We start from the raw sequence: 24,200 nt of genomic DNA on the forward strand, positions 1-24,200 counted from the left end.
GGGAGTGCGTAATTGCGCGGAGGACAGTTAATTCGATTGAGTCAACAGTTTATTACACGAAGAATTCACTAAATGTTTTTTTCTGTACGTTTTTGGATGAGGACATATTAGTAAAGATGCTCATCAGCGCGGATGGCGGTGCGTTGTCGTTTGGATGTATGTTTCTGGACTTTTCACCATATCAAGACCGCGCGCCTTTCTTCCTCTCTCCAAGTCTTTTCGTTTTCGCGTGAAGTTGAACGGAGGAGAGAGCACAATGAGAGGGAAATACTTTCTCCTTGGCTACTTGTTGGTCAAAGTTATGGCTCTCGTGTGCAAGGCTGACGGGGAGCCCGGACTGCTCGGAGGATTCGTCATGATCGCCACCTCCAACGGCTCCAGAGAGGAGGAGAGCGTGTCGGACGAGACCCCGCACACGGAGGACAAATGCCGGGGTTACTACGACGTGATGGGCCAGTGGGACCCGCCGTTCATCTGCAAAACGGGCAATTATCTGTACTGCTGCGGCACCTGTGGCTTCCGCTTCTGCTGCTCTTACAAGCATTCGCGGCTGGATCAGAGCACCTGTAAAAATTATGACACCCCGGTGTGGATGAAGACCGGGCAGACTCCCTTCAAGAAAATGAACAAGATGCACGACAGCACCAAAGACAAGACGAACTTAATCGTCTACATCATATGTGGAGTAGTGGCCATCATGGCCCTTGTGGGGATTTTCACCAAGCTAGGGCTGGAAAAGGCGCACCGGCCCCAGAGAGAGAACATGTCCAGGTAAGTCAGTCAGTCAGTCAGTCAGTCTCAGTCTCTCTCTCTCTCTCTCTCTCTCTCTCTCTCTCTCTCCCCCTCTCTCTCCTGATCCTCCTCCTCCTCCTCTCTGCCCGTTCCTCTCCTCTCAGTGCGCTTGTTTACAACAGACTTGCAGTAGTAGCCTACGCACGCAGTGATCTGGAGCGCGCAAGGTGCTGTTCTTTTGTTCATCTGTCCCCGTGCACGTCAGAAGTGTATAGTGGGGAAACATAAACTGAGGCTCGCAGGAGAACAGAAAATCATAAAACCCACAACTTGTTTCAAACACATTAAACATGTTTCAAACCCACATCCTCGAGCAACTTATGTCATCCTCTCGGGTCATGAGAGCGGCGCTTTATGTGCAGAGTGGATGCTGCATGGTCTCTCCACTCCACTGTCTATACAGCAGGCTGCTTATCCTTTGAGGTATAGCATAACATTACGTGGGCTACACTTCACTCATCAGGCGGGGGCGGCTTCTTTCACTAAACTGAGTGAGGCAGCATTGCGCTTTATTGCCCCTCCGTCTGTTTGGAGATCATCATATATTGGAAATGCGTGGATTGTCATAGAATATACATCTTCATAGTGGGTTTTTTTGCTCCGTAATGCAATAGGCCAGAATATATCTGCGATGATGGCAGCAAAAAAACGAGACACCTGAAACCAAATCCTCCCATTCATCAGGGAATCCAAATATTTCCAGTTAGCTGGACCAGACACAGTTTAATGAAAAGATGCTGTGCAGCGGCGCAGCCCAACTGAATAATTAAATCAACCATGTTATGCACAATTCCTCATGTCTGCACCCCCCCCACCACCACCACCTCTCTCTCAGTCTCCCTCTCTCTCCTCTCCGGCAGGGCCGTCGCCAGCGTGCTGCAGGGCGGGTGTCCAGGTGAGCAGTATCGGGGGGAGGAGGCCCTCGGGATGCATTCGCAGCACTATGTTTCCAGGGCCACAAACCTGCGTGAGTTGTTCTGGGAGTTTTGGACAGCTCATTACTGCGTGTTGTGAATTGTGCGTGTAACTTAACAGCAGTGTATGGGAGTGTGGGTGTGGTGTGTGTCAGCAAAAAGCTGCTTATTTAAAAGCTGTTTGAATGTGTCCAGGTTGGTGAAAGAGGCTCTGGTGAAGCCATTTGGAGTGATGCTGATCATGAAGGCTTGGCGGCTCAGTTAAAAGCCAATTACACCATGAGGATGTAAAGTTTGGTTAGGAGTGAGAAGGAAGGGGATCAAGTCAGTCATCAAAACTGGCCTAAACTGATCTAAACCGAGCGAATACAGCTACTGGTTGCTGGCAGCTACGCAGCGAAGAAATAAGAGAAAAACCCATGAGCCGTCTTCTCTTCAAAGATATGGGCCTCGGAAGAACATGCCGTTCCCTGCAGGGTTTTCTCTGTTTTGATTCAAATGGCAGAATTGGGTTTTATTTTATCTCACGCCGGCCAGATATCCGTCCATTTCATAACGTCGAAGCGTTGGGAAAGAGGAGATCTGCCTTCTGCTTTTGATGAGCTTTTAAAATCCAGCGGTTATTCACTGCTTTATTTTGGTCCGTGCCCACATGATATAATGAGAGAGAGACAGAGGGAGAGAGGGGAGTGAGTATGTGTGTGTGTGTGTGTGTGTGGAGGGAGGGGGGGGGGGGTGTAGAGTACAGAGCTATGAAAGCCATCTATTTCTGCTGTGTCCCGTGGGCTGCTACAGTACCACAGTTCTGGTAAGCTTGGTGTTTTAACACAGAAGATCAAACACTCTCAGACACACACACACACACTCACTCCAACACATACAGACAAGAACATACCAACACACATGCACTGATGCATTGGGGAGGGTAGATGGTGGGGGGGGACTGAACATCTCAAGCAGTACAAAGCGTTCAGATTCCACCAAGGTTGCATCACCTCCCTCTTTTATGGCTTGTTTTACCCCCTACCCCCCCCACCCCCCCTCCAAAAAATGGCATGATAACACAAAGCAAACAGCAGATCTAAGCTCCACTAGAAAAGATGTATTTTGAGAGGCTGACTGAGTGTAGCTGACACTCGTCTTGTCAGAAGAATGTTTCTCCCTCATCTCCTGCGTTACTATCAAGCTATACATGAATGGCAGCCTGTACGATTCCATCTGACTGCAGCTGAAATCCCGCCACATCAAAAAGATTGCATTTTGTCTCTTTGGTGCGCTGCAAAAAAAAAAAAAAAAAAAAAATAGCCATCTGAAGAAGTCATTTGATCTGGTATTGAGTTTTACAGTCCTATGTGTAGGGGGAAAAAAAGTGAAGAAAATTGCCAGTGAGATGAGATCAATTCCGTTATTTCCTGCCTCAAGAATTTTCTTGAATCAAGTGAAATGATCTCAGTAAAATTCGTGAAACGTAAGAAAAAATGCAGTGAAATTATCTGACATCACTGGCAAGATTGTTTTCATTGTTTTCAGTCAGATTTTAAGACTGAACACAAGATGAAATGGCTTGCTGAGATGAATGTGTTGCAGTGGGGGGTTGAATAACTGCCTCTAATTGTGAGAGAGAGAGGAAAGCATGTAGTGGTGGATGCTACAATAGCTTCCCATACTGACTAAGGACAAGGTGACATAACCCCATTCAGCATGAAGCACTACGCCCACAGACGCCATCGCCACCGTCATGAGAGTGGATCTCATGGAAAAGCGAGTGAAAAAGGTCTCATTTATTAAAAAAAACGGTCTTGTTTAGCTTCAGAGGGGGTCCCAGTCTCAAAAGTGCTGCCAGGGAAAGAGATAAATATCACTTTTAGTAGGTGTTGGGGTCCGCTGTCTGTCTTTTTTTTTCCTCTCGTTCCTCACTGTGGAGGAGACAAGATAGCGGGGAGGCCTCTCACCTGAGCGGCCAGGAGGACACCGCTATGAAATAGCGATTATTATTTGCGATGTGGAACCCCCGCTCCCCCCCTCGAACCCTCTAATCCCCGGGCTTGTGGGTAATCATGTGGAATGTTATTAACCCCGGTGATCTGGCGGGATCCTCCCCAGACAGCCACCTGATTGGTTCGCGCGTCCCTCCACCCAGCCGAGGGAGACGATTTATCACAGGGACGTTTGGGTGGGGAAGGGAGGGGAGAGGAATTAGATATGGATTTGCTGGATGTGGACATGTTATTCTTGTTTTAAGTGATTAATGAAAGATAAATAGAGTGAAAAGGGCAAGATGATTTTTCATGGAGGGGAGCTGCTGTGTATGCAAAGGACGGACGAGGAAGGGGGAGGAGAGGAAGAGTGGGATTGCGATGTAAAGACGCGCGCTCAGGTGAAAGGGGCCGCTGCACACACACCCACACGGAGAGTTTGATCAGGTGTACAGCTGGACAATCTATTCTTAGTGCAAACCACATATTGATTATAGCTTATGGCCAGATTGCCCTGTTACTCGCATCAATGAATCTGGTGTGACAGGTCTCTCCTGGCTTATATAGGAGGAGAAAATTCCTCTGGGCCTCGTGCGACCGTCAGTCACAGAGCGCTATTTGTCTGTAAAGCAATCACTGATAACCACTGCTGCTATATCATTTATATGCTTCTCCCCTCAAGCACTTTATTCAATGCATTTGTCAACAGAGGCATAGCAGAACAGCAAGCGAAGCCCGTATTCCCAGTGTGTGGGCTGCCGTGTGTTGATAACCCTTAATCGTTATCACATGTACTGCACATGGAAAACAAGTGAGACGCACAATATCAATTAGAAATATAAAAGGCCTGAGATCTGTGCCGGTTCTGTCGGGGCCCCATGGGATATCCAGTGGGGGGCCCCTACGCCCCGCTGCATATTAAAAATGGACACTTTAGTCCTCGGTGCTATGTGAACCCGAACCAGCCGGCCCACCTATCCCCAACAAGGCCGGCTGGCAGACTTTCATGTCATCTCAAAACCCGGAGACTTTGTTTGAATTCTTAAAGCGCTGAAAATCCTGTGTCTCTTCGCTTTCAGCATCAAAGAGCACAAAGACACAAAGAAGGGAGGAATGGAGAGAGAGAGAGAGAGAGAGAGAGAGAGAGAGGGAGAAATTGAGAGAGGGAAAGAGAAAGAGAGGGATCAGTGCAATGTCAGGAGTCAAAAGATCTCTGTGGCAACGCCCAGACCTTTTTCAACGGTCCGAAGGACAGGGCTTTGACTTTTGACACAAGTTAAATTAAAGCACTACTCAAGCGCGATGCAAAGTCAAAGCTATGCTCTCGTCTTGGATGGATCGCCAAGAAAAGTCAACATCTGGAGGCATTTTCACTCAGTTAAGGGTGTTTCAGCGTCACTTTCTCACTAGGAACCAGAGGTCGTGAGAGTTTCTTAAGTCTAATTGACAAAACAGCAGCTAATCTTGGTGTTACTGCGCTTGCCGCATAATCTACTCATGCTCAAGTTACTCATGAAATTTTATTGGCGAATAGCTGTTATCCTTGGGAATTATTACAAGGAACACTTCCTCCAGACCAATATTGTACTTCTCAATTCTTTGTGTAATTGTGTCATTTTGCGTATTGCGCTGAAGAGCTTTAGGTGGGGAGCAGTATTAGTTTGCAGGCTTAATTACCTCCTGAGCAGTTATAATCTTTTCCTAAACATCCAGAGATGGGTAGGATGAAATTTTAATAGGTAATTGCTTCTGAGATTGCACCGGCATGAGAAAAGGCCTTGTCTGCAGAATACTGCTTCTCCGCCTTGTGTCTGTGCGTGTGTGTGTGTGTGTGTACTGGCTTGTGTGCATGCAGTGTGTAAATTTGCGTGTGTGCATACATGTACATGTAATGCACGCCTGTCAGTCGTCCCAGAGGAGCTGTGCATGTCCTTCGTTAAAACTAGGTGACTGTGTGACCTTGTCTTGTGAGCTGTCATCGGAGCCTCGGTGCGTCACGTCTGATTGCAGAGTGTCAGGGCAGATGGAGGAGCAGGAGCGGGCCGACCTGCACACCCAGGCACAGACCGCAGAAACAAGCAGAGACGGGCTGCCAAACAGAAAATGACAGCGTTGGGAGGTAGTTATCTGTGAGGCTTCACTCAGTCCTACCTCCATTTGAACCTCAGCTTCTATCTCCAGGTTCAAACAGGCAGGAAAAGCAGCTGTAGCTGAGGTTCGTCCCTCAGGGTGTCTTCAGGCTTTCAGCCCAGTGGAGCCACAGCAAGGGTCCCATCACACCTACAGTTTGTTTTCCTTGGTCCAAACCAGTGTGGAAAAGTTTATTTTGTTGCGTCTTTGTATTTGGTTCGTTTAGGTTCAATTACAGGCAAACCAGGGCTTGTAAACAAAAGTTACATGGACGCACAAGCAGCTTGTTTATTGGGTTTATTGAGTTTTGGTAACCTGCCATCCTGCCAGGTTAGAGATTTTGCTGGCAGGGGAGTCAAACCAAATCTGATAGCGAAACATGATGGATTTGTCTGCGCTCTTCTTCTCTGGTGTTCATATCAGTTAAGAACACATGAAGAAATAGCTGAATATGAGCATCAGTCGAGACTGCGGTTTGCCCTCACTTCATTTTGTTCTGCTAGGCTTTCCAAGCATGAGGAACTGCTGGATATCAGATGTCAACGTCCGTCTCAAATCGTGCGTTTTGAGGTTATTTCCTAGTCTGTAGTTGGTTACATCCCCCCTCCTAATGAACCACACCGCAGTTCTCTTGGAAGAGGACCGACATGGATTTTCAAGCTATTTGGTGCCACCCAAGCTCGAATGGCATTGTTCTCACCTGCCCAACTGAACCAAACTAAAGGAGTAAATTGGGCTACAACAAGCAGGGAGGCAAAGAGACAGTAAGTCACAGGCTCAGACGCTCAGAAAGAGCAGCAGCATCGCCTCCTCTCCTCCTGGGCCTCGTTCCTGCACCCTGTCTCTGCCTAATTATCTTAATGTGAGGCCCCTCGGCAGCCCGGGGATGCCATTAGACTCCTGTTTATTAGGGCTCTGGGGCCGTGCAGCCGGCTAGCATCGACCAACTGCAGACATCCGCTCAGTTTAGACACAGAGGGAAGCCGGCCAGGGAGGTGTCAACATTGCCTGAGGGGGGTGGGGGGGACCGGGAGCGAGGAGTGGGAAGAGAGGGGAGGGAGACTGAAAAAAGGAGAGAGGAGAAACAGAAGAAGTCAAGGAGATGGAGAATATAGTGCATTTGTGCAAACATGAGAAGGCGTGTTCTTTTTCCTCATCCCTGGGACCTACTGAAGGAAAAAAAACTAACACTGACAAAAACAGCCAGTGTTGGGGACGCTACTTTGAAAGCATGATACGAAATTATAACAAAATATAATACAAAAAACTCACATGCCAGCAAAAAATGCCACTCAATTGAGTTTATTGCAAAAAGTGCCCACTTGTTCATAGGTCATACATAAACCAAAAACTAAAATACCCCACTATTCATGGTAAAGTGGAAGGAATGTCAGCTTTGGTTTTGTATACAATGTCCATCAGTCAGACACCTGCCTTCCAGAAACTAGAGTCCAGGTGGGGGTGTTGCAGCAAGCAGGATTACTCAGTTAGCCAGGTAACTTCTAACATAGCATGCAACAACTTCTCTGAACATTTGTTAATAAATAGCAATAATCATTTATTGCCATGTGTAACAAGTACAATGGAATGCTTACTCCCCATTCGCTCCCGCAGTATAAATTCTAAACATAGATTCTCACAATAAGTAAAAAGTAATGTACACAATAATTACAGTAGAAAGTAACCAAGTAAGAATTATTAATACTATGGCACATTTTTGCACCACCCGCCAAAAATCATTCCTTTCCTTTTATGGCCCAAAATTGTTTGTAGTTTGTAGTTTCAGTAGTTAACTACACAAAAATGGCAAAAAAGTAATTTAACTGCTTGAATCACTATACAAATATGAATGTAGTTGAACTACCAGCAAGCTACTGCAAAATGTAGTTAAACTACTAGTTTAATTACATGTAGTTCACTGCTCCCCAACATTGAAAACAGCTACTGGTGATGTACGTTGCATTTCTGAGCCCATTTTGTTGTTTTGTAATGTATTTCTCCTATTCCAAGAAATAACTGGCCAAGCGTAGATGGCGTGACGTCATGGTGAAATATTTCCAGCGCAGCTACGATGGAGTTTGATAGGAGAAAATGTTTCAGCGATCTAAAACATCAGCGGTAAACGTCAGGTTTTGGTGTCAGTCCCTCAGAATCAAAGAGCGAGGGCTTCTTTCTAGAGCCGCCATTTTGCACCAAGAGACGTTCAACAATCATACAGGGAGAAATCCATCGGAGAAGAGGAGAGAGACCAGTTTCTCCACCCACAGGAGCAGGAAATAGACCAGAATGCAATGCAGCCAAGACATGTGTTGAGTAAGAACTGTGGATTATGAAAACACCCCAGTGTCCACAAACTAGTTGGCTAGCTAGCTATATTCATTTGCCCATACGCCATATGCCGACCTTTGATTGAAAGTAACAAGCCCAGGCCCCTTCACTGGGGGTTGTCAAAATGCATTCTGGGAAACGTAGGACATCAGTAACTTAAGTAGAGGTAGATGAGGAAGGTTGAGGGCAAGTTGGCACAAAAAAGTAAATGACCACACTTCATCACAAAATAACTCCTGGAAAGCATTCAACATCACAAACTGACGATATCTAACAGTATGAGAATATCCAAGGGCAGATTTTTCCCTTAACTTCTATAAAGTATTGACTCCTAAAGTGGTAGAAGACGTCCCTGAGCTGCACTGAGCGCCTATTACCCAGCATTTTCCTATTCCATCAGCTTCTTCGTGAAAGGTAATATAAATGGAAACAAGCGCCACCTTCAGCGTGCATTAAAAAAATCAAACAGTACTTTGATGGGTGGAGGGAACGGCCTAATGTATTCTGCCTGTCTTTCTATGTCCTTAGTGTTTTCCATCTCTTCCAGTGTGTAATTTTCCATCTTGTCATTCCGGTGTTGTAATAAAAGAAGCAATAGGGACGGTGAATATCTTAACTTCTAATCAGCCGAACGCCTTCCCTCCTCTCGCCCTCCTCACGAATATTAATCAGTTAATTTACTCCCAGGAAGTCACATCTTGCGGTTGACAGGTAATTACGTCTGTGGGCGTGTGTGTGTGTGTGTTTGCGGGCGTGCACATGCGTCCGAGCCCATGTGTTTGCCTGCGTGCTCATTCCCAACGTATGCATGTGTGTGTGCGTGCATGCGTATGTCAGCCGCATAACCTGTGGTGCACTTGAGTCAAATCCTGAGCAGGACGAGGAATATTACATCCATCTATCTCCATCTATTTCAGTCTCATTTACATTTGACTATCTGTAATGATACAGCACTCCCAGGCAGTCATGGGATAAGTAGACAGACTTCCCATCTGTATGTTTGAACAGGTGGTTATCACCACTGGTTTCTAATTAACTGCTACACTGACTCTTCTTAATCGACCATTCAAATTAATGAGTTAAGCCTTTTGCAAATATTAGGATTATTTTCTGTCATGTAAATTCTCACCAAAAGGGGAAATTATCTGCAAAAAAAGAAGACCGTAAACATTTAAGAGTCCAGGGTTTGTAATTCTCACTGTATTCAAGTTTTAAGATCATTGCATGCATATTTATATATTCCTCATTGCAGTAGAAGAGCTTTTGAGAAAATAGCAATGTTCCTTTTAACAATAACAACCTCACTGTCTGTCAGAAATACAGGGAAGCGAGCCAAATCTCATAGTGGCATTATAAGTCTATTTAGGCCTCCTAACATGTAGCTGTGTTATGCCGTGTGAAATCCTCTGTAATCCGCAGCTATTGTTACACAGTTTCCCTTTCATACTGTTTCTAATGGGAAAATAGAGGCCTAATCTTCTGTATTACATAGAATAACAGTATGTAGTCTTGCCATTTCCCAACAGTATTTCCAGCTGTGTTCCATAGCATCCACAGAGCAAACTCTCCTCTTATAGAGTGCGTCAAAGCAGACTTCTGTCAGAGTTGGAGTGGAGCTGTGTGCTGGGCAGTCTCCCCTCGGTGTGTGTGTGTGTGTGTGTGTGTGTGTGTGTGTGTGCGTGCTGAGAGGCTTGGCTTTGAAAGAGAACAGTCTGTTTTGGATGAACCGGCCAAAGCAACAGATCACTCCCCGTGTCCCAAGGCACTGAAGGCTCTTTTCTCCTTTCCCTCCCTCATGCATACGCATGCATATGGACACACGCGCTACCAAAAGACGCCCACACGTGTACACACCCTCCACACATACACACACACAGTCATACACACACACACACACTCTCCTTTCCCGGCCCGTGTTTCACGCGGCCTGGGGGCAGGCAGCAGATTTGCTTGGCTAGTTGACTGACGCCACCAGCGATGTCAAGTCACAGGCAGGGAGAGCTCATGCTGTGAGCACATTTGTGATAGCCCACCCCCAAACCCCCCTCACACACACACACACACACATCCACCCAACTCAGGGTGGTGGTCCTGAGCGAGCGAGCTCCGTCTCCCTCTCTCTCCCTCTCTCTCCCTCTCTGCCTGCGGGCTTCAGTATGGCCTGGCTCGCTCCCCACCCTGCCTTGGGGAGGTAAGGACATGTTGGCAGCGTTCCCGCCGCTCCCCCTCCCGTCCTCACACACACATATGGACACACACCAACACCGAAACACACAAACCCATGGACAGGCTTACAGCAGCCTCCCCCCCCCCCCCCCCCCCACCCCCCCCCACCCCACCCACCCTCTCCTGCTGGGCGCTGGCCCATGGATGGGGGACATGTGGCTGGGCGAAATGCGTCACGATGCTGGGCTCTCGCTCCGACAGATCTGCTGCCCGCCCGCCCGCCCGCCTGCCTGCCTGCTAACTACCAGCCTGGAACGACTCACAAAAACAGAGAAGGAGTTTTGTTTTCCACCCTTCTGATTGCTGCAATCGCCCTGCTCTCAATCCCCCCCCCCCCCCCCCCCTCCTCCTCCCCCCGGCTCCCGGCCACTCTCGCTGTTGCTGTTTCTCTTAGCCAGTAGTTGTGCATCTGGTCACGGAAGCTGTTCTACTTTCTACTCACTCCTGATGTTGTTGTTTTTGTTGTGTTCTAGTTGAGTTTTTCACCATTTTTCCCCTAGAGAGAAGCAGAAGTGTTTCTCTGTCTGTAGCCATTTGTTTGTGAGAAGCAGGGCTGTATGTAGGGCTGGGCGAAATATCATATAATGTAATTTATAATTTATCATATCGTGATATGAGACGCAATATTGTGATATAATATAAATCACTTCTTCCTGGTCTTAAAGGCTTCGTTACAGTAAAGTGACACAATTTTCTGAACTTATCAGCCTGTTCTAGCTGAGTAAAATGAACAATGATTGGCTTTACCTGCTCATCATATCCATATTACTTATTACTGATTACACATTACTGATTAGTAATGATCATTACTAATTTTTGAAATTTTCTTGTGTGTAAATATCTTATGAAAGCACAAATACTCATCCCCAAAATAACATCACATTATCGATATTAAGGTATTCACTCTGTGATATTTGATTTTGTCAGTATTGCCCAGCCCTAGATGTACTGTATGTCTTACATATGTTTTGTGCCGTGGGCTTGGTATTGAGCACAGTCATGGTCTACAGCTGAAAGACAAATCCTCTTCCTTGGGGGATTTAGAGGAGGAGATCAGAAATGTGTTTTGTTTCAGGGGGATTTCTCTCATGGAAAGGTCAGCCGCTGTCCTTCTGTATTTCGTCCACATATAACCTGCCATCTTAAGGGAAAGCATCACACAGGCAGAATCACTGCAGTGTCAAGGAGAAGACTCTTATTGAATACATAACATCATCAGGAAGACTTTCAACCATCCTTGCCTGTAAAAGTTTAAAGTCATGATGAGATGTTTAACTGCAGAGTCACTACTGATTGTCCGATCTGACAAAGGTCAATTGCTAAATGAGGAATTGGAGCTGCTGGTAGCCTAGGAGATACAGAAGCTTGTGACCAGAAAGTCGCCGGTCTGGCTGTTAGGGGAAAGTGAATGAGAAACACTCTTCCCCTCGTCTACAGTTACAGTCGATGTGCCCTTGAGCAAGGCACATAACCTCCGATATCTGCAGTGAGGCCGCAGTAGTTGGAGCAGTAGACTGAGGATGTACTGGGCAGCTCCAAAGTGTGAATGTTCTGTATGTAACCGTGTAAATGCAAAGCAGATGGCTGCTGAAAAATGCGTGTATGCTATCAATCCTCCCTGGATCAATAAGTAAGATTTATTTACATCAACACTTTCAAAACCACAATGTTGATACTGGATCTATTTGGATATTCTTTGTTGCCAAAAGCGCAGACTTGGTGGTTTAGTGAACCTGATGACTTATTATGGAAATTTAGATCGTTTCCCTGCCCTTTCATTGGCCGCTGTGTTTAGTCTCATGCATATATGCAAATGCACCATTTGAGTATCTTTTGGCCGGATCACAGGCAGCGGCATGGCACTGTGTCTGTGTACGTGCACACAGCAACTTAATGAGCTTCATAATCTCAACGGGCCGTACCTTATTGGAAAATCAGAGAGCGCATTAATTTAGGTTGCTGCCCAACAATGTATATCCTAATATAGCTGCGCCTGTGATGACGCATTCTCCTTTCATTTAGCTCTATTATCATTCGTAGAACTTGCGCATGCAGACTTAATGCTTCCCTCGCGTGTCTACCCGCAGCCTAAACTCATACGACGTCTTTGTACGAATGATAACCATCTGCAATCACACAAGAAAAGTACTATTTCACTATAGAGAGGTAGAAATTGCATAGAGTGCTGCAGTGGGTAGAGAAATAGGGATTGTAGAGATACATAAGAGACAGGCATCCAGAGGGAGAGGTACCTTTAGATGTCACTGTCAACCTCACCAGCAGGCAGCGATTGAATCTGTCCCCCCAGGAATCTTGGGAAATGGAAGCAGAGGGGATTTGAAAGTGCCTTTTTTTCCATTCTGCTATACGGAGCCTGACGGAGAGTAGTGGTACACGGAGAGAGAGAGAGAGAGAAATGAAGGGGAGAGAAAGAGAATGAGACAGAGAGTGCAAGCAGAAGAAGAAAGATGAGAAAAGAAAGATTGCGAAAAAAAAGACGAGAGCGAGAGGAGGCCGTTCAACGAAAGACGGAGCGAGGAAATCTATAGCGAGACCATCGATCTCGAAACCCTCTCAGCGTACCGAGCTCAGAAGGCGCGCAGCAGACGGGATTCAGCCAGAGTCCCCTGTTGCTTCTCGCCTCCGAGGACAATGGCGGTATTCCGCTGTTGTGGCGATGTGGCTTCGATGCTTTGACGTTCATTTAGCCCTAAAGTGGTCAATGGCTCCTCTGTGTACAATACCCCCCCCACCCCCTCCTCCTCCTCCTCCTCCTCCTCCTCCTCCTCCTCCTCCTCTTTAGCATCAGCAAGCCCGTTATGTGTCAAGTGTGAACATATTGACGTGTGAATGTAGCAGGTGCATCGGTCCTGCATAGTTTACTGGGAGGAGATGAGAGCCATCTGGATGACGCATCATTGATTGGGGATTTCTTCAGGGAGTTTTGGCTGGTGCTTAATAGACAGATAGCACAATGAGAGGGCAATGGATTGATACATGGAGGACAGATGTGTGTGTGTGTGTGTGTGTGTGCACGTGAATGTCGGTGTGTGAGTGCACCGTGTGTGTACAGGCATTTTTGTACGCACACTTGAGTATGGTTTCTCCCCGCATCCAAGTATGGTTTCTCCCCACCCTACTCTGTATGTTCATATGCATGCTCGTGTGTGTGTGTGTGTGTGTGTGTGTGTGTGTGTGTGTAGATGTGACATTTTGCATGCATGGCCTTGAGTGCAAACATTTCACTTAGAGCCCGTGTGCCTGTCTGCTCCTTGTTATTTCAGCATCATATTGAATTTCATCTTGCCTAACCTGTGTCATTTAGGCCAGCCATATGTTTGTATTGATTTTAATCTGCACCTATATACGATACATCGCCCGCTACCTTTCCGCCCATCACATACTTCTGTCTCTCTCTCCCTCATCCCTCTCTCTTTCATCCTCTCCCTCTCTCTGATTGTGTGTATTGTTCTACCAGTCTCCCTAAACACATTGCCCTAAGATCAACAGTTAACAGCCATAAATGATGTATAATTCATTCCATGCAGCACTGCCTGCGCAACAGATTAGATTTATGTATGGCTGCCTCCTCTGACCCACAATATCTATCTCCTGGCACCTTGCTAAATTGCAATGCATCTCACACCATTCCAGGCTCTTTTGTGGATGAGAAAAACAAGCTACTTTTTGGTCTATAATTTGTTGGTGAAAAGTTACAGCGGCTGAATTCTCCATGCAGCTCCGTCTGATTTAGGAAGTGGCAGACTTTGCTCCAAGCAGTTGCCACTATACGTTCAGCTTGAGTAACATTTTAAAGGTGCTACATATAGCATTTTTAAAAATCAATATATCATTGTCGAATTAATTGTGATGCCTTGATATAATTATTGTAAATAAATGAGACCATGGCCGAGATGATTGGTAAGCCGGTGGTATTGTTAGCGCTCGTGTTTCTCAAAATTAAGACCACATTTCCCATAAGCCCCATTGTTTTCTGTTGCTTTTTCAGTTAAATGTTTTCTCTTTGTCTTTACTGAAGAGGATAAACATGTTGTAAGTGATTTTTGCATCGGCCTTTCACTCCTTTCACCATCTTCCATTGCCGGAAACTGAAAGCTTTAGCTCCGTTTTCACTGGAAGAATCTCCTTCTGTGCCTGTGCCATAAATCAATCCAGGAAAAATCCAACTCGGTCACACATAATGCAAAATTGCAGTGTAGAGGCCAGTAGACTCTGCCAATCTTCCCAGCGATAGTCTTGTTTGTTTACGGTAATTAGAGACTAATGTCTCAAAATGAATGTGGTGATGATTTATTGATGTTCCTTTACTGTTGGTATTTATGATATCTATTTACCAGCAATTGTATGGATTGCAGCTATCAAACAAGCCGCTGTTTGGAAAGAGGATTACAGTCAGTATCTTCGGTTACACACATGTTTGCAGTTTGCATCATCTGCAAGCTGCCAGACAGGTATCAACACTGACACTCAGGAGAAAATCAAACAGTAGCAACAGTATCCCTCGCTGGCTACTATCCCAGCTGCAGCCCGCAACCCCGGAGTGAAAGTTTTAATATCTAATGGCTGACTTCTGATTAAATTTGCAACATGTGCATCTTAAAATTTTATGGAATACTATTGGTTTGAATATCAACATACAGTCATGAAACTCCAGCAGATGCCTGATCGGCCAACCACCAGCCTCGCCAGCACCACTATTACCATCGCAGCATTAGTTGAGCGCTAAATTATTTATTGTCTTCTGATTACATTTGCCGACTGATAATATCTCAGGTTTCTCCATTACCACATCCTGCCTCCAACACTGTCTGCCCGCCTGCACGCCTTGAGGGAATACCACCACGTCTTCATCCTCCACAGCCACGGCCGTCACTGTAACGTTTGTTTACCAGCCGCTTATTTATTTTCCAGGATGATTTGCTAACAGCAGGCGGAGGGCACACAGGTTGATCGAGGTAATAAGCAGAGGAGGGAGAAAGGAAGAGAGAGAGAAAGAAAGGAGGAAACAGAGGAAGAAAGATAGAGCGAGAGAGCGAGAGAGAGAGAGAGAGAGAGAGAGAGAGAGATGCTACCTAAACCATGTTTTTATGGCGGATAATTTTCTTCCCCAGAAGGCAGTGATTGGCATTAATTACCCAACAGGTGCTAACAGCAATGAATCTCATAATTAACCAGTTTAGATTTAGTTCATTTGGGAAAGACATGAGTATGAGGGGGTGGGTGGAGAAGTGTGTGTGTGTGTGTGTGTGTGTGTGTGTGTGTGTGTGTGTGTGTGTGTGTGCAAGAGAGAGAACACAAGTAAGAAAGAAAGTGAAAGATTATGACCGTGAGAGAGACTGTGTCTGCATGCATGCATGTGCTTGAGTGTGTGTGTTCTTGTCTTCTATCCTTATGACAAACCTTCAGAATGAGGACATTTTTGTACAAAATGGGGATATTTTGCCTGTCCTCACTTCTTCAAGGGGTTAGTATAGGGTTTGGATTTGGTTTAGGATCAAGATTAGAATTAGGATTAGGAGGGCGTCCTGGTGGCTCAGTCTAAAGTGTGTACCATGTAAACGCAACGTCCTAGGTTCAAATCCCAGGACCTGTCACGTCATCCCCCTCTCTCTCCCAATCTTTCCTGTCTATCTCTACTTTGAATTATCAAATAAAGGCAAAAATGTCCCCCAAAAATCATCAAAAAAAAAAAAAAGAATTACATTTAAATCAGAGTGACGGTTATGACTTGGTATGTAGTGGAAAGGCTTAAGGTTAGGGTTAGGGAATGAATGTAGTCAGTGAAAGGTACTCGCAAGTATAGGAAGACAAATGTGTGTGTGTGTGTGTAGGTGGGACTAGAGGCCGGAGCAAGGGTCATCAATTGCGGTCCTCGAGGGCCAGTGTCCAGCAGGTTTTTCTTCCTCTGTGGTGGTTTATGGTCTGTATCTGACACCAGGTGTGGCTCATTAACTGTCGGGGAGGAACAAAAACTTGCAGGACACCGGACCTCAAGGACAGGAATGGAGTACCTAAGGCCTAGAGGAAGCCTTTCTTACTAAGGTACCAGCCTCTTATGGCCTCAATCTCACAGTTTGGGTATGGTTGTCGGCTATTAGTGTTCATATGGCAGCCTGGTTGGTGGTACAAGGCGAAGCTGTTGGCAAGGTTTTGTTCTTCGTCAGCAATTATTGGCAGTTGCCATATATGGAGAAGATGCTGTTTATTGTACCCTATTGCCATTTGTTTTCTTGATGTGTGATATTGCTAGGTGTCCATGTTGAGGTCCAGGCATTGTTCTGTGTCCCTATTATTACATCAAGTTATTGTTTCCATGTGGATATAAATAGAAGAGACTTGAATGTGTGCGTGAAGTAGGGTTAGATCGATATATCGGGCCGTATTGACTTGTTATCGGATATCAGCTAGTCAGTGACATCCGCTGCCGATATGATGGAGCACAGCTACAGAAAAAGAGTCTGTAAATGTTTCTCATCATGTTTCTCATAAATCAATTCTTCATTTAAAGGCAGTAATGTATCTAGAGTTTCCCTACCATTGAATTACCCTAAAAGACTTTCATTAATCTGGGTTTCAGTGGAGAGTTTTAGTGTCCCATGATGGTCTAAATGCTGTTTCAGAGGCTTTTCCACCCTGACAAGAATAAAATTCTGGGGCAAATACGTCATTTTGGGGCATAGAAATGGTTAAAGATATTGAATATCGGCGCAAAATATCAGCTATCAGCAGTTTCATTCCCGAAAATATCAGTATCGGCCTTCTAAAACCCATATCGCTCGAACCTTAGCGTGAAGACCAGTGCGTTGCATCCGAGCTGTATGTGGCCAAGCGGGTGCGTATGGGCCACCCTTCCCCTCCATGTGGCACTCTTCTCGCTCGGGGCTCTGGGTTAGTTTTGGAGGGCCGGAGGCGGTGCAGGCAGGCACCACGGGGGGGATCTTCCATATGGGGATTTCCTTTTGACCCACTTCTATCCCCCCATGCTACTGCAGAGAAGCCATCTCCCGCCTGCCTGCCTGCCTGCCTGCCTGCCTGCCTCTCCGCTCTGCAGCATTCATCAAGCAGAAGGAGGTTTCTTTGTCTACTAGCACTGGTTCCCTCACACTCGCTGTTGCCAAGACACGGAGCGGTGCAGGAGACAGTTACACTGACAGTTACACTGCCACCCTGCAGGACCGGCGCCTCGCACCGATCCTCACACGGACGCCGCCGCGTAACATTCGTGTACTTGAAACAAAAGGCGTCCGGAGAAACAGGCGTACGCACATGCAACGCAGCTCTTAAACTGTTGCACACACGGGGCGTACACGCACGAGAGCAAACACACACATGAGAACACGCACGAGAGCAAACACACACATGAGAACACGCACGAGAGCAAACACACACATGAGAACGCGCACGAGAGCAAACACACACATGAGAACACGCACGAGAGCAAACACACACACGTGAGAACGCGCACGAGAGCAAACACACACAGACGCGCACACACGCATACACACACAGGCATCCATCTGTGCTACTCTTTGCTGTTGTTCTTTCTCGTACTTTTCTTTCATTCACTTTTTCACACAGACACACACAAAACTATGACACACACTCACACACACACACACACACACACACACACTGTACACTTTGCACCCTGCCAGCGCTTGTGTTCTCCTGCTCACAAATGGAGCGAGGCAGCCTGCCTTTCTTCGGTAACCTACTTTTTCTCTCCCCTCTCCTTTTTTTTTTTTTTCCGCTCGCATCCCTCTCTCTCTCTCTCTCTCTCTCTCTCTGTCTCTCCATGGGAGTATAGATGTCTTGCTTGAATCGATTCTCGGAGCGCGGGCCGTCGATAAGCGCCGTGTTTAGTTTATGCCACTAATAATAGAATGGCGTCGTCGCCGAAGCCGAAGCGTCCACGCGGGATGAGCGGTCGGGTCCCACGGTCGAGTGTCGGAGTGGAATCTGTCCCTCTCGTTGCGTCGATCCCAGGGGGGCACTCCCAGGTTCCTGAAATAATATCCCCCCCCCCCCCCCCCTTTAACTTTGCATCTTTCATGAGCTGGAGGAAAGGAGGGGAAAGGTATCAGATGCCCTTCTGTGTGTGTGTGTGTGTGTGTGTGTGTACTGTGCAAAAATGCAAACGATGGGTGCACTAGCGAATGTGTGCTGACCTGATCTTCTCTGTGCAGACAAGAAGAAGGCAGAGAGACAGACAGGCAGGCAGGCAGGTAGACAGACAGGCAGGCGGACAAATACTCAGGATGCTTTTCGACAACAGATGGACTGAGGGAGCAGAGGATGGAGAGAGACATGGAGAGAGAGGAGGAGGAGGAGGAGGTGGAGGAGGAGGGGGAGAAAAAGAGAAAGGCATGCAGGCAGATAAACAGGAACACAAATAAACAGGCACGCAGATAAGAGTATGTGGTGTGCCATGTGCCAATATCAGACAGGCATATGGCAATGAAAATGCAGAGAGAGGGAGAGAGAGAGAGGCAGAGAGAGAGAGAGAGAGAGAGATCACTCTAAACAGCGTGCCTCTCAGTCTGGCCCCGCGCTAGCCCTTCTCCCTCTTATTATTCCATTTCTCCGTGAAAGCATGAACCCATGTCACATCTACAATACAGCGCCTAATCACATTCAATTTAAGCAAATTATAGTTTCGCCGCCGCCGCTCTCCCCAGGCAGGAGGACACACACACATCCCAGAGGAGACAGTTGCAACACGGGCCGATTCTGGAAACCAGCAGCCTTCATACGGACGGATCTCCTGTCAGATCGCCCCCAGCGCGCGAGCAGAAGGCGAAATCACAGCGTTTTTTAAAGCTAAAAGAGGAGAGGAGAGGATGAGATAGATTATCTACCTAATAGATAGACAGATGGAGTGATGTGCAGGATGCGAGGCTATTCTACGGCTCACTTTGACTCACTTCATCATTAATGTGATTTCTTGTGGCTTTTAGGAGGGGTACGGGAGAGGTTTTTAGCTTTAACAGTTGAGAGAGAGACAGAGAGAGAGAGAGAGAGAGAGAGAGAGAGAGAGGAAGGGAATGTGGTTAGGATGTTGTTGTTGGGGAAACTTCTAAATGTCACAGAGTTATGAGTCTGCGAGAAAAACAAATTACGTCTGTAGATGATGATAAAGCGTCGCGTTATCGAGCTGTTGTGCTTCCAGCCAATTCTAGAAACCGTGTAACAAGGGGCCATTTGTAGCTCTCCATAGTCCTCGACATAAACCTAGGAGCCCTTTCTTTCTTCACCAAACAAAAAGCTTCTTAATTGCAGTCTGGGATTGATTAGATTGCGCGAAAGCCGTGTGAACCGTGCGCCGCTTAAGCCTGTTTTTGCCTGCACTTAGGTTTGCCTGAATTCAGCAATAATTGTCCTGCATTTCTCATCCCGCCGCTGCCGCCGCTGCCGCTGCTGGCCGGAGAGAGGGATGAGCTCGGGGAAATCTGGCAACCGCCCCGTCTCGTCCTCGCAGGCCAAGAAAAGCCCCTCAGAGCTGTGCTCCAACACTTAAACCTGCCAGGGTTTCAGCCCGAGGGCCAGGTGCAGCAGACTGAAGCTTTTAAACAGGAAGCTTCACCTGCGCGGAGCCAGAGAGAGGCAGAGTGGAGGTCAAACCCGAGCGGGACAAATTCAGAGGCAGTGCTTCATTAAATGCATCAAGTATCAGAAGTATCATGCATTCAGAACAGTCCGGCTATGTTATGACAGAGGCTGCTGGATTAGGTATTTGGGTCACACTGATATGTATATATGATGGTGGAAAAGAAAATTTCTTTGCAGCTTTTACAGACTTATTTATTCATTTTTGTTGTTTTGTAAAGTAATTCTTAATTTAAATGCAGTAATGTATCCCAGAGCTTCCCTACCATTCAATAGGTGTCATGGATCACTCTGCCTTAAAGAGCTGCTGACTATAAAATAATTTAGGGATTCAGTGGAGAGTTTTAGTGTCCCATGATGGTCTAAATGCTGTTTCAGAGGCTTTTCGACCCTGACAAGACTAACATTTTGGGGTGAAACACTGAATACTTGTCTTTTTTTTTGGCATGACAATGGAAAAATTTAAAGATTTTGAATATATCAGCTATCGTGAAAACAAAATATCTATCAGTATCAGCCTTTTATCAGTCAAATCCTATTAAGTATATCCTGCATTTGCGTTTTAATATATAGTATCGGTTTACTAATTAATATTAATATTACAAAGTAAGTTCCAGCATATTATCATCTAGACATTTCATCAATTCTCATCACATATAGGTTTTGCTCCATTTTTGTCAAAAACAACAGACATAAAAACCTCAGCAGTGTCCTCCTGTCTCTCTGCGGTGGTATGTGGGTCGACACGGCCGACATGTTGTCAGAGGTGTCAGCCCCCCGCGGAGACTCACATCATTATCATCACCGTCTCCCACTGCCTGCCCCCCCATCTATCTGTCTATCTGTCTCTATCTGTCTCTCCTTTGTCTCCGGCAACATGTGGCTCTCAGTTGATGGAGCGACAGTCCCACTGCTGACTCGTAACTCTGGATCAGGGAGGGAGGGGCTCTAGGTGGCGCGGCATAGGTAGCGTCCTGCCAGCCGGGAAGCTCAGAAACTAAGCAAAACAAAAAAACGCTCAAAGCATCACTTGAGAAGAGAGATTTCGAGGAAGGAGGAGAAAGAGGGAGGGAATAAATATAGGAAGGAGAGGATGACTTTCAAACGGGTGCCTTTTTACTTGCAGAAAGAGGTAAACAAGGGCCTGACATAAAAATTGAACTTTTTTTTTTTTTCTGTGTCAGAGAAGAAAGATCCTTGAGACAAACAATAGGCCCAGATGTTGTTGCGGATCCTCTGTTTTCCCCGAGTGGTGCTCCATCATCATGATGAATAAGGGCTCGTCTTTGTCAATCATGTGCTTTAGTGGAGCAGGTATTTATTTCTCTGTGTCGTTGTCTGCCTGTCTCTGTCTCTCACTGTGGCCCGGTGACTGATGAGGCCCGTCAGAGGGGAGGGAGGGAGGGAGGGACACCCGGCCACCAGCCGCCGGGGACGATACCGGCTGGACGGCCTCCGCTGCAATAAGGAGATGAAATCATGTGACACAAATCTGGATTCTGTACTGTATTTGTGAATGGGAAATGTCTTGTAGTCGACGAAGCGTGTGAAGAAACTCCTGCACGCTGTCTCTTACTTGCAATGAATATATTTTAATGAGGAAAGACAAAGCGTTTCAGTCCGTTCTCAGGTTTAAGTACCGCACATCGCTCTCTCCCCGCCGCATCATTAATACTCTCCCATATCTTCCTCCTGTACTTGCTCTAATATGCTTTATCTTCAAATTATCTTCTACTCTTGTTTCTCAGTTTAGCACTTTGCTGAATAATGCCAGAGCGGTTTGGCTCAGACTCTTAACTATTGGTTGCTTGTTATGTTGGTCAGTGATGGAAAGAGTACTAGAATATTCGACTCAAGTAGAATTAAGTAGTGAGTAGTAGAAGTAAAAGTAGTGAAAAAAAATCTACTTAAGTAAAACTAAAAGGTATCTAATTTCAAATGCACTCGGTGTAAAAGTTGCTGAGTTACTTGTTAGAAAAGAGAACGAGGACAAGAGTTCAAAGTTCAAACTGTATTTTTTTAATTGGAAAATTTGGAAATGACAAAATAAAGTGCACAAACAATGAATGTCTCCACGATTTGTCAGTTTACGATTGTCCAGTTTCTGATGCTTTTGCAGAGCCAAAAAATCTGTACAATAAAGTAAATATATAGAAAAGAAAAGAAAATACTCATAAAAAAAAGCTAAAAAACAAACAAACAAAAAACGACTCAATTCCAGTAACGTGAGTAAATGTAATTAGTTACTTCCACCCTTGATGTTGGTGATGTAGAAACTGAAGCTTGTTCTACTGTTGCACTGTTGTAAGCCACTTTGGATAGCAGCATCAGCTAAGCGCCTGAATTGTAAACAAACTATAAATGTATAACATTCTGCACAATGAGAGACCAAGACCAAAGTCGTTAACGTTTTCTCATTAAGATTAAATTGCAGTTAACAGTCAGTGTCTGGCAGGTAGGTTGCATACGTCTTGTTGGCTCCCTGGTCTTCTCCTGCACACCTGTCACCAACAATACTCAGCACTGCAAAGGACTTGGTGTTTTTCCGCTTCAGATAAACAGTCCTTGTTAGCCCGGAAGTGTCATTTTTCATTTCACTGGCTGGAGTGCCCTTCACGTGTGAGTTGTTTCCCTCCGCCCCCGCGGCGTGCCTTGAAGATGCCACAAGGTAGAGCTTTCTCATTTAAATGTGAGTGTGAAGTCAATTGCGATGACACATTATAATGCCGTTACAAATGGTTGCCCCCATCTGCTACAATTTAGGAGTTGGCTTCCACGCAAAAGTCGCAAGGAAACTACTCTAGGATACTGTACACGTCAAAAGCAGCGGGGAGGGAGGATAATGGAATGTGCTCAAAGGAAGTAGCTACAGAGCCTGACGGGGATGGTCATTATCACAATTGTTTTGATGCTGATATATTTAAAAAGAAAATCCCTACACAGATTACCTTTAAAACAGAACTGCTTTGGAATGAGATATTGGTACTTTGCAGCTTAAACACTACCAGTCAAAAGTTTGAATTTGACTATTTTCCACATTTTAGAATAATAGCAAAGACATCAAAACAATGAAATAACACAAATGGAATTATGCAGTGACCAAAAAAGTGTTAAATCAAAACTATCTTATATTTTAGATTCTTTAAAGTAGCCGCCCTTTGCCTTGATGGAAAGGCAAAGGCTTTGGAAAGAAATTAATACATAGGATCAACTTCACTATTTATATTTGTCTAAGAAACTAATTTCAAGCATTTAAGCAGAAGCCTTTAGATCAAAATGGCTTCAAGAGAATGAAAAACATTCAATCGGGTGCGTCCAAACTTTTGATTGGTAGTGTAGGTATCAAATATGTAGTGATATCATACTGTCGATGCGATGACTGGGTTTAACAATGTCCCGTGAGACTGGAGTCAATGCATTGTCCCGTGACAAGACAATGCAGGACGGTTTTTGAATTCCGCTGTGAATGGGACGGAAGAGAATAAGGAACAATAGAAATCGATAGCACTTCAAAATGAGGACGGGATGACAGAAGGCTCTAATCATAAAAGGGTGCAGCGGATGTCATTGTGGTTTGAAAGGCTCTGGGAGGAACAATTAAGGCTAGATAAGCTATTCTCTCCGCTATCATTTCGTTCCGCCATTTCCCACGACAGACTTCTCAATAATACGGTTCCTCCACAACGCACTCCTGTCTGTTTTATGGTCAGTCCTCCTGAGGATTACTTGGAGGTATGTGACTGGTTTCGGGAATCGACTTCGCTGCCTACATTCCTCTACAGAGCACTTCTCTGTATTTCCCCAGCATTTCCCCACAGCCTCTGTGTCGCGCCCCCCCTCTGGGCTCTCTCCCACTATCTCTTCCTAAATGGGAGTGTACTGATGCGCTAATGAGCGAAGACAAAGCTAGCAGCATATGGTGATGATAATGAGATGAACAATGTTTGGAAAACAAGGCCATATATAAGGCAGAGGATCTGACACATTGTTTTGGAGCAGACAGACGGAGCTGTGTGTTGAATTGCATACAGCCCGCCGGTATAAAGCGGCCCAAGGGCAAAGCGACATGGGAAATATTCTTTATGGCCATGCTGTGCCGGCCGCATACACGGGCAAATCCTTTAGGCGCTGTTTCGGGGCAAATGTACAACTGCATAGCGGTGCCAGTGACACGCCTTCTATGAAATAAGACCCTTTTATCATATTG

The 24,200-nt window shown here is 45.8% G+C and overlaps 1 protein-coding gene across 1 annotated transcript in view; it reads left to right on the forward strand.

Moving 5' to 3' along the window:
- Positions 1 to 256: 256 nt before the first annotated feature.
- The window catches only part of shisa9a (shisa family member 9a), a 39,534-nt gene continuing 15,590 nt past the window's right edge, over positions 257 to 24,200 (forward strand). Inside the window, exons 1-2 of the mRNA XM_071905190.2 lie at positions 257 to 771; positions 1,653 to 1,759. Of these exons, the coding sequence (XP_071761291.1) occupies positions 257 to 771; positions 1,653 to 1,759 (622 nt within the window). The remainder of the gene's footprint in view (positions 772 to 1,652; positions 1,760 to 24,200) is intronic.

The sequence above is a fragment of the Centroberyx gerrardi genome, chromosome 20 (genome assembly GCF_048128805.1).
Source record: "Centroberyx gerrardi isolate f3 chromosome 20, fCenGer3.hap1.cur.20231027, whole genome shotgun sequence".
NCBI classification, from domain to species: Eukaryota; Metazoa; Chordata; class Actinopteri; order Beryciformes; family Berycidae; genus Centroberyx; species Centroberyx gerrardi.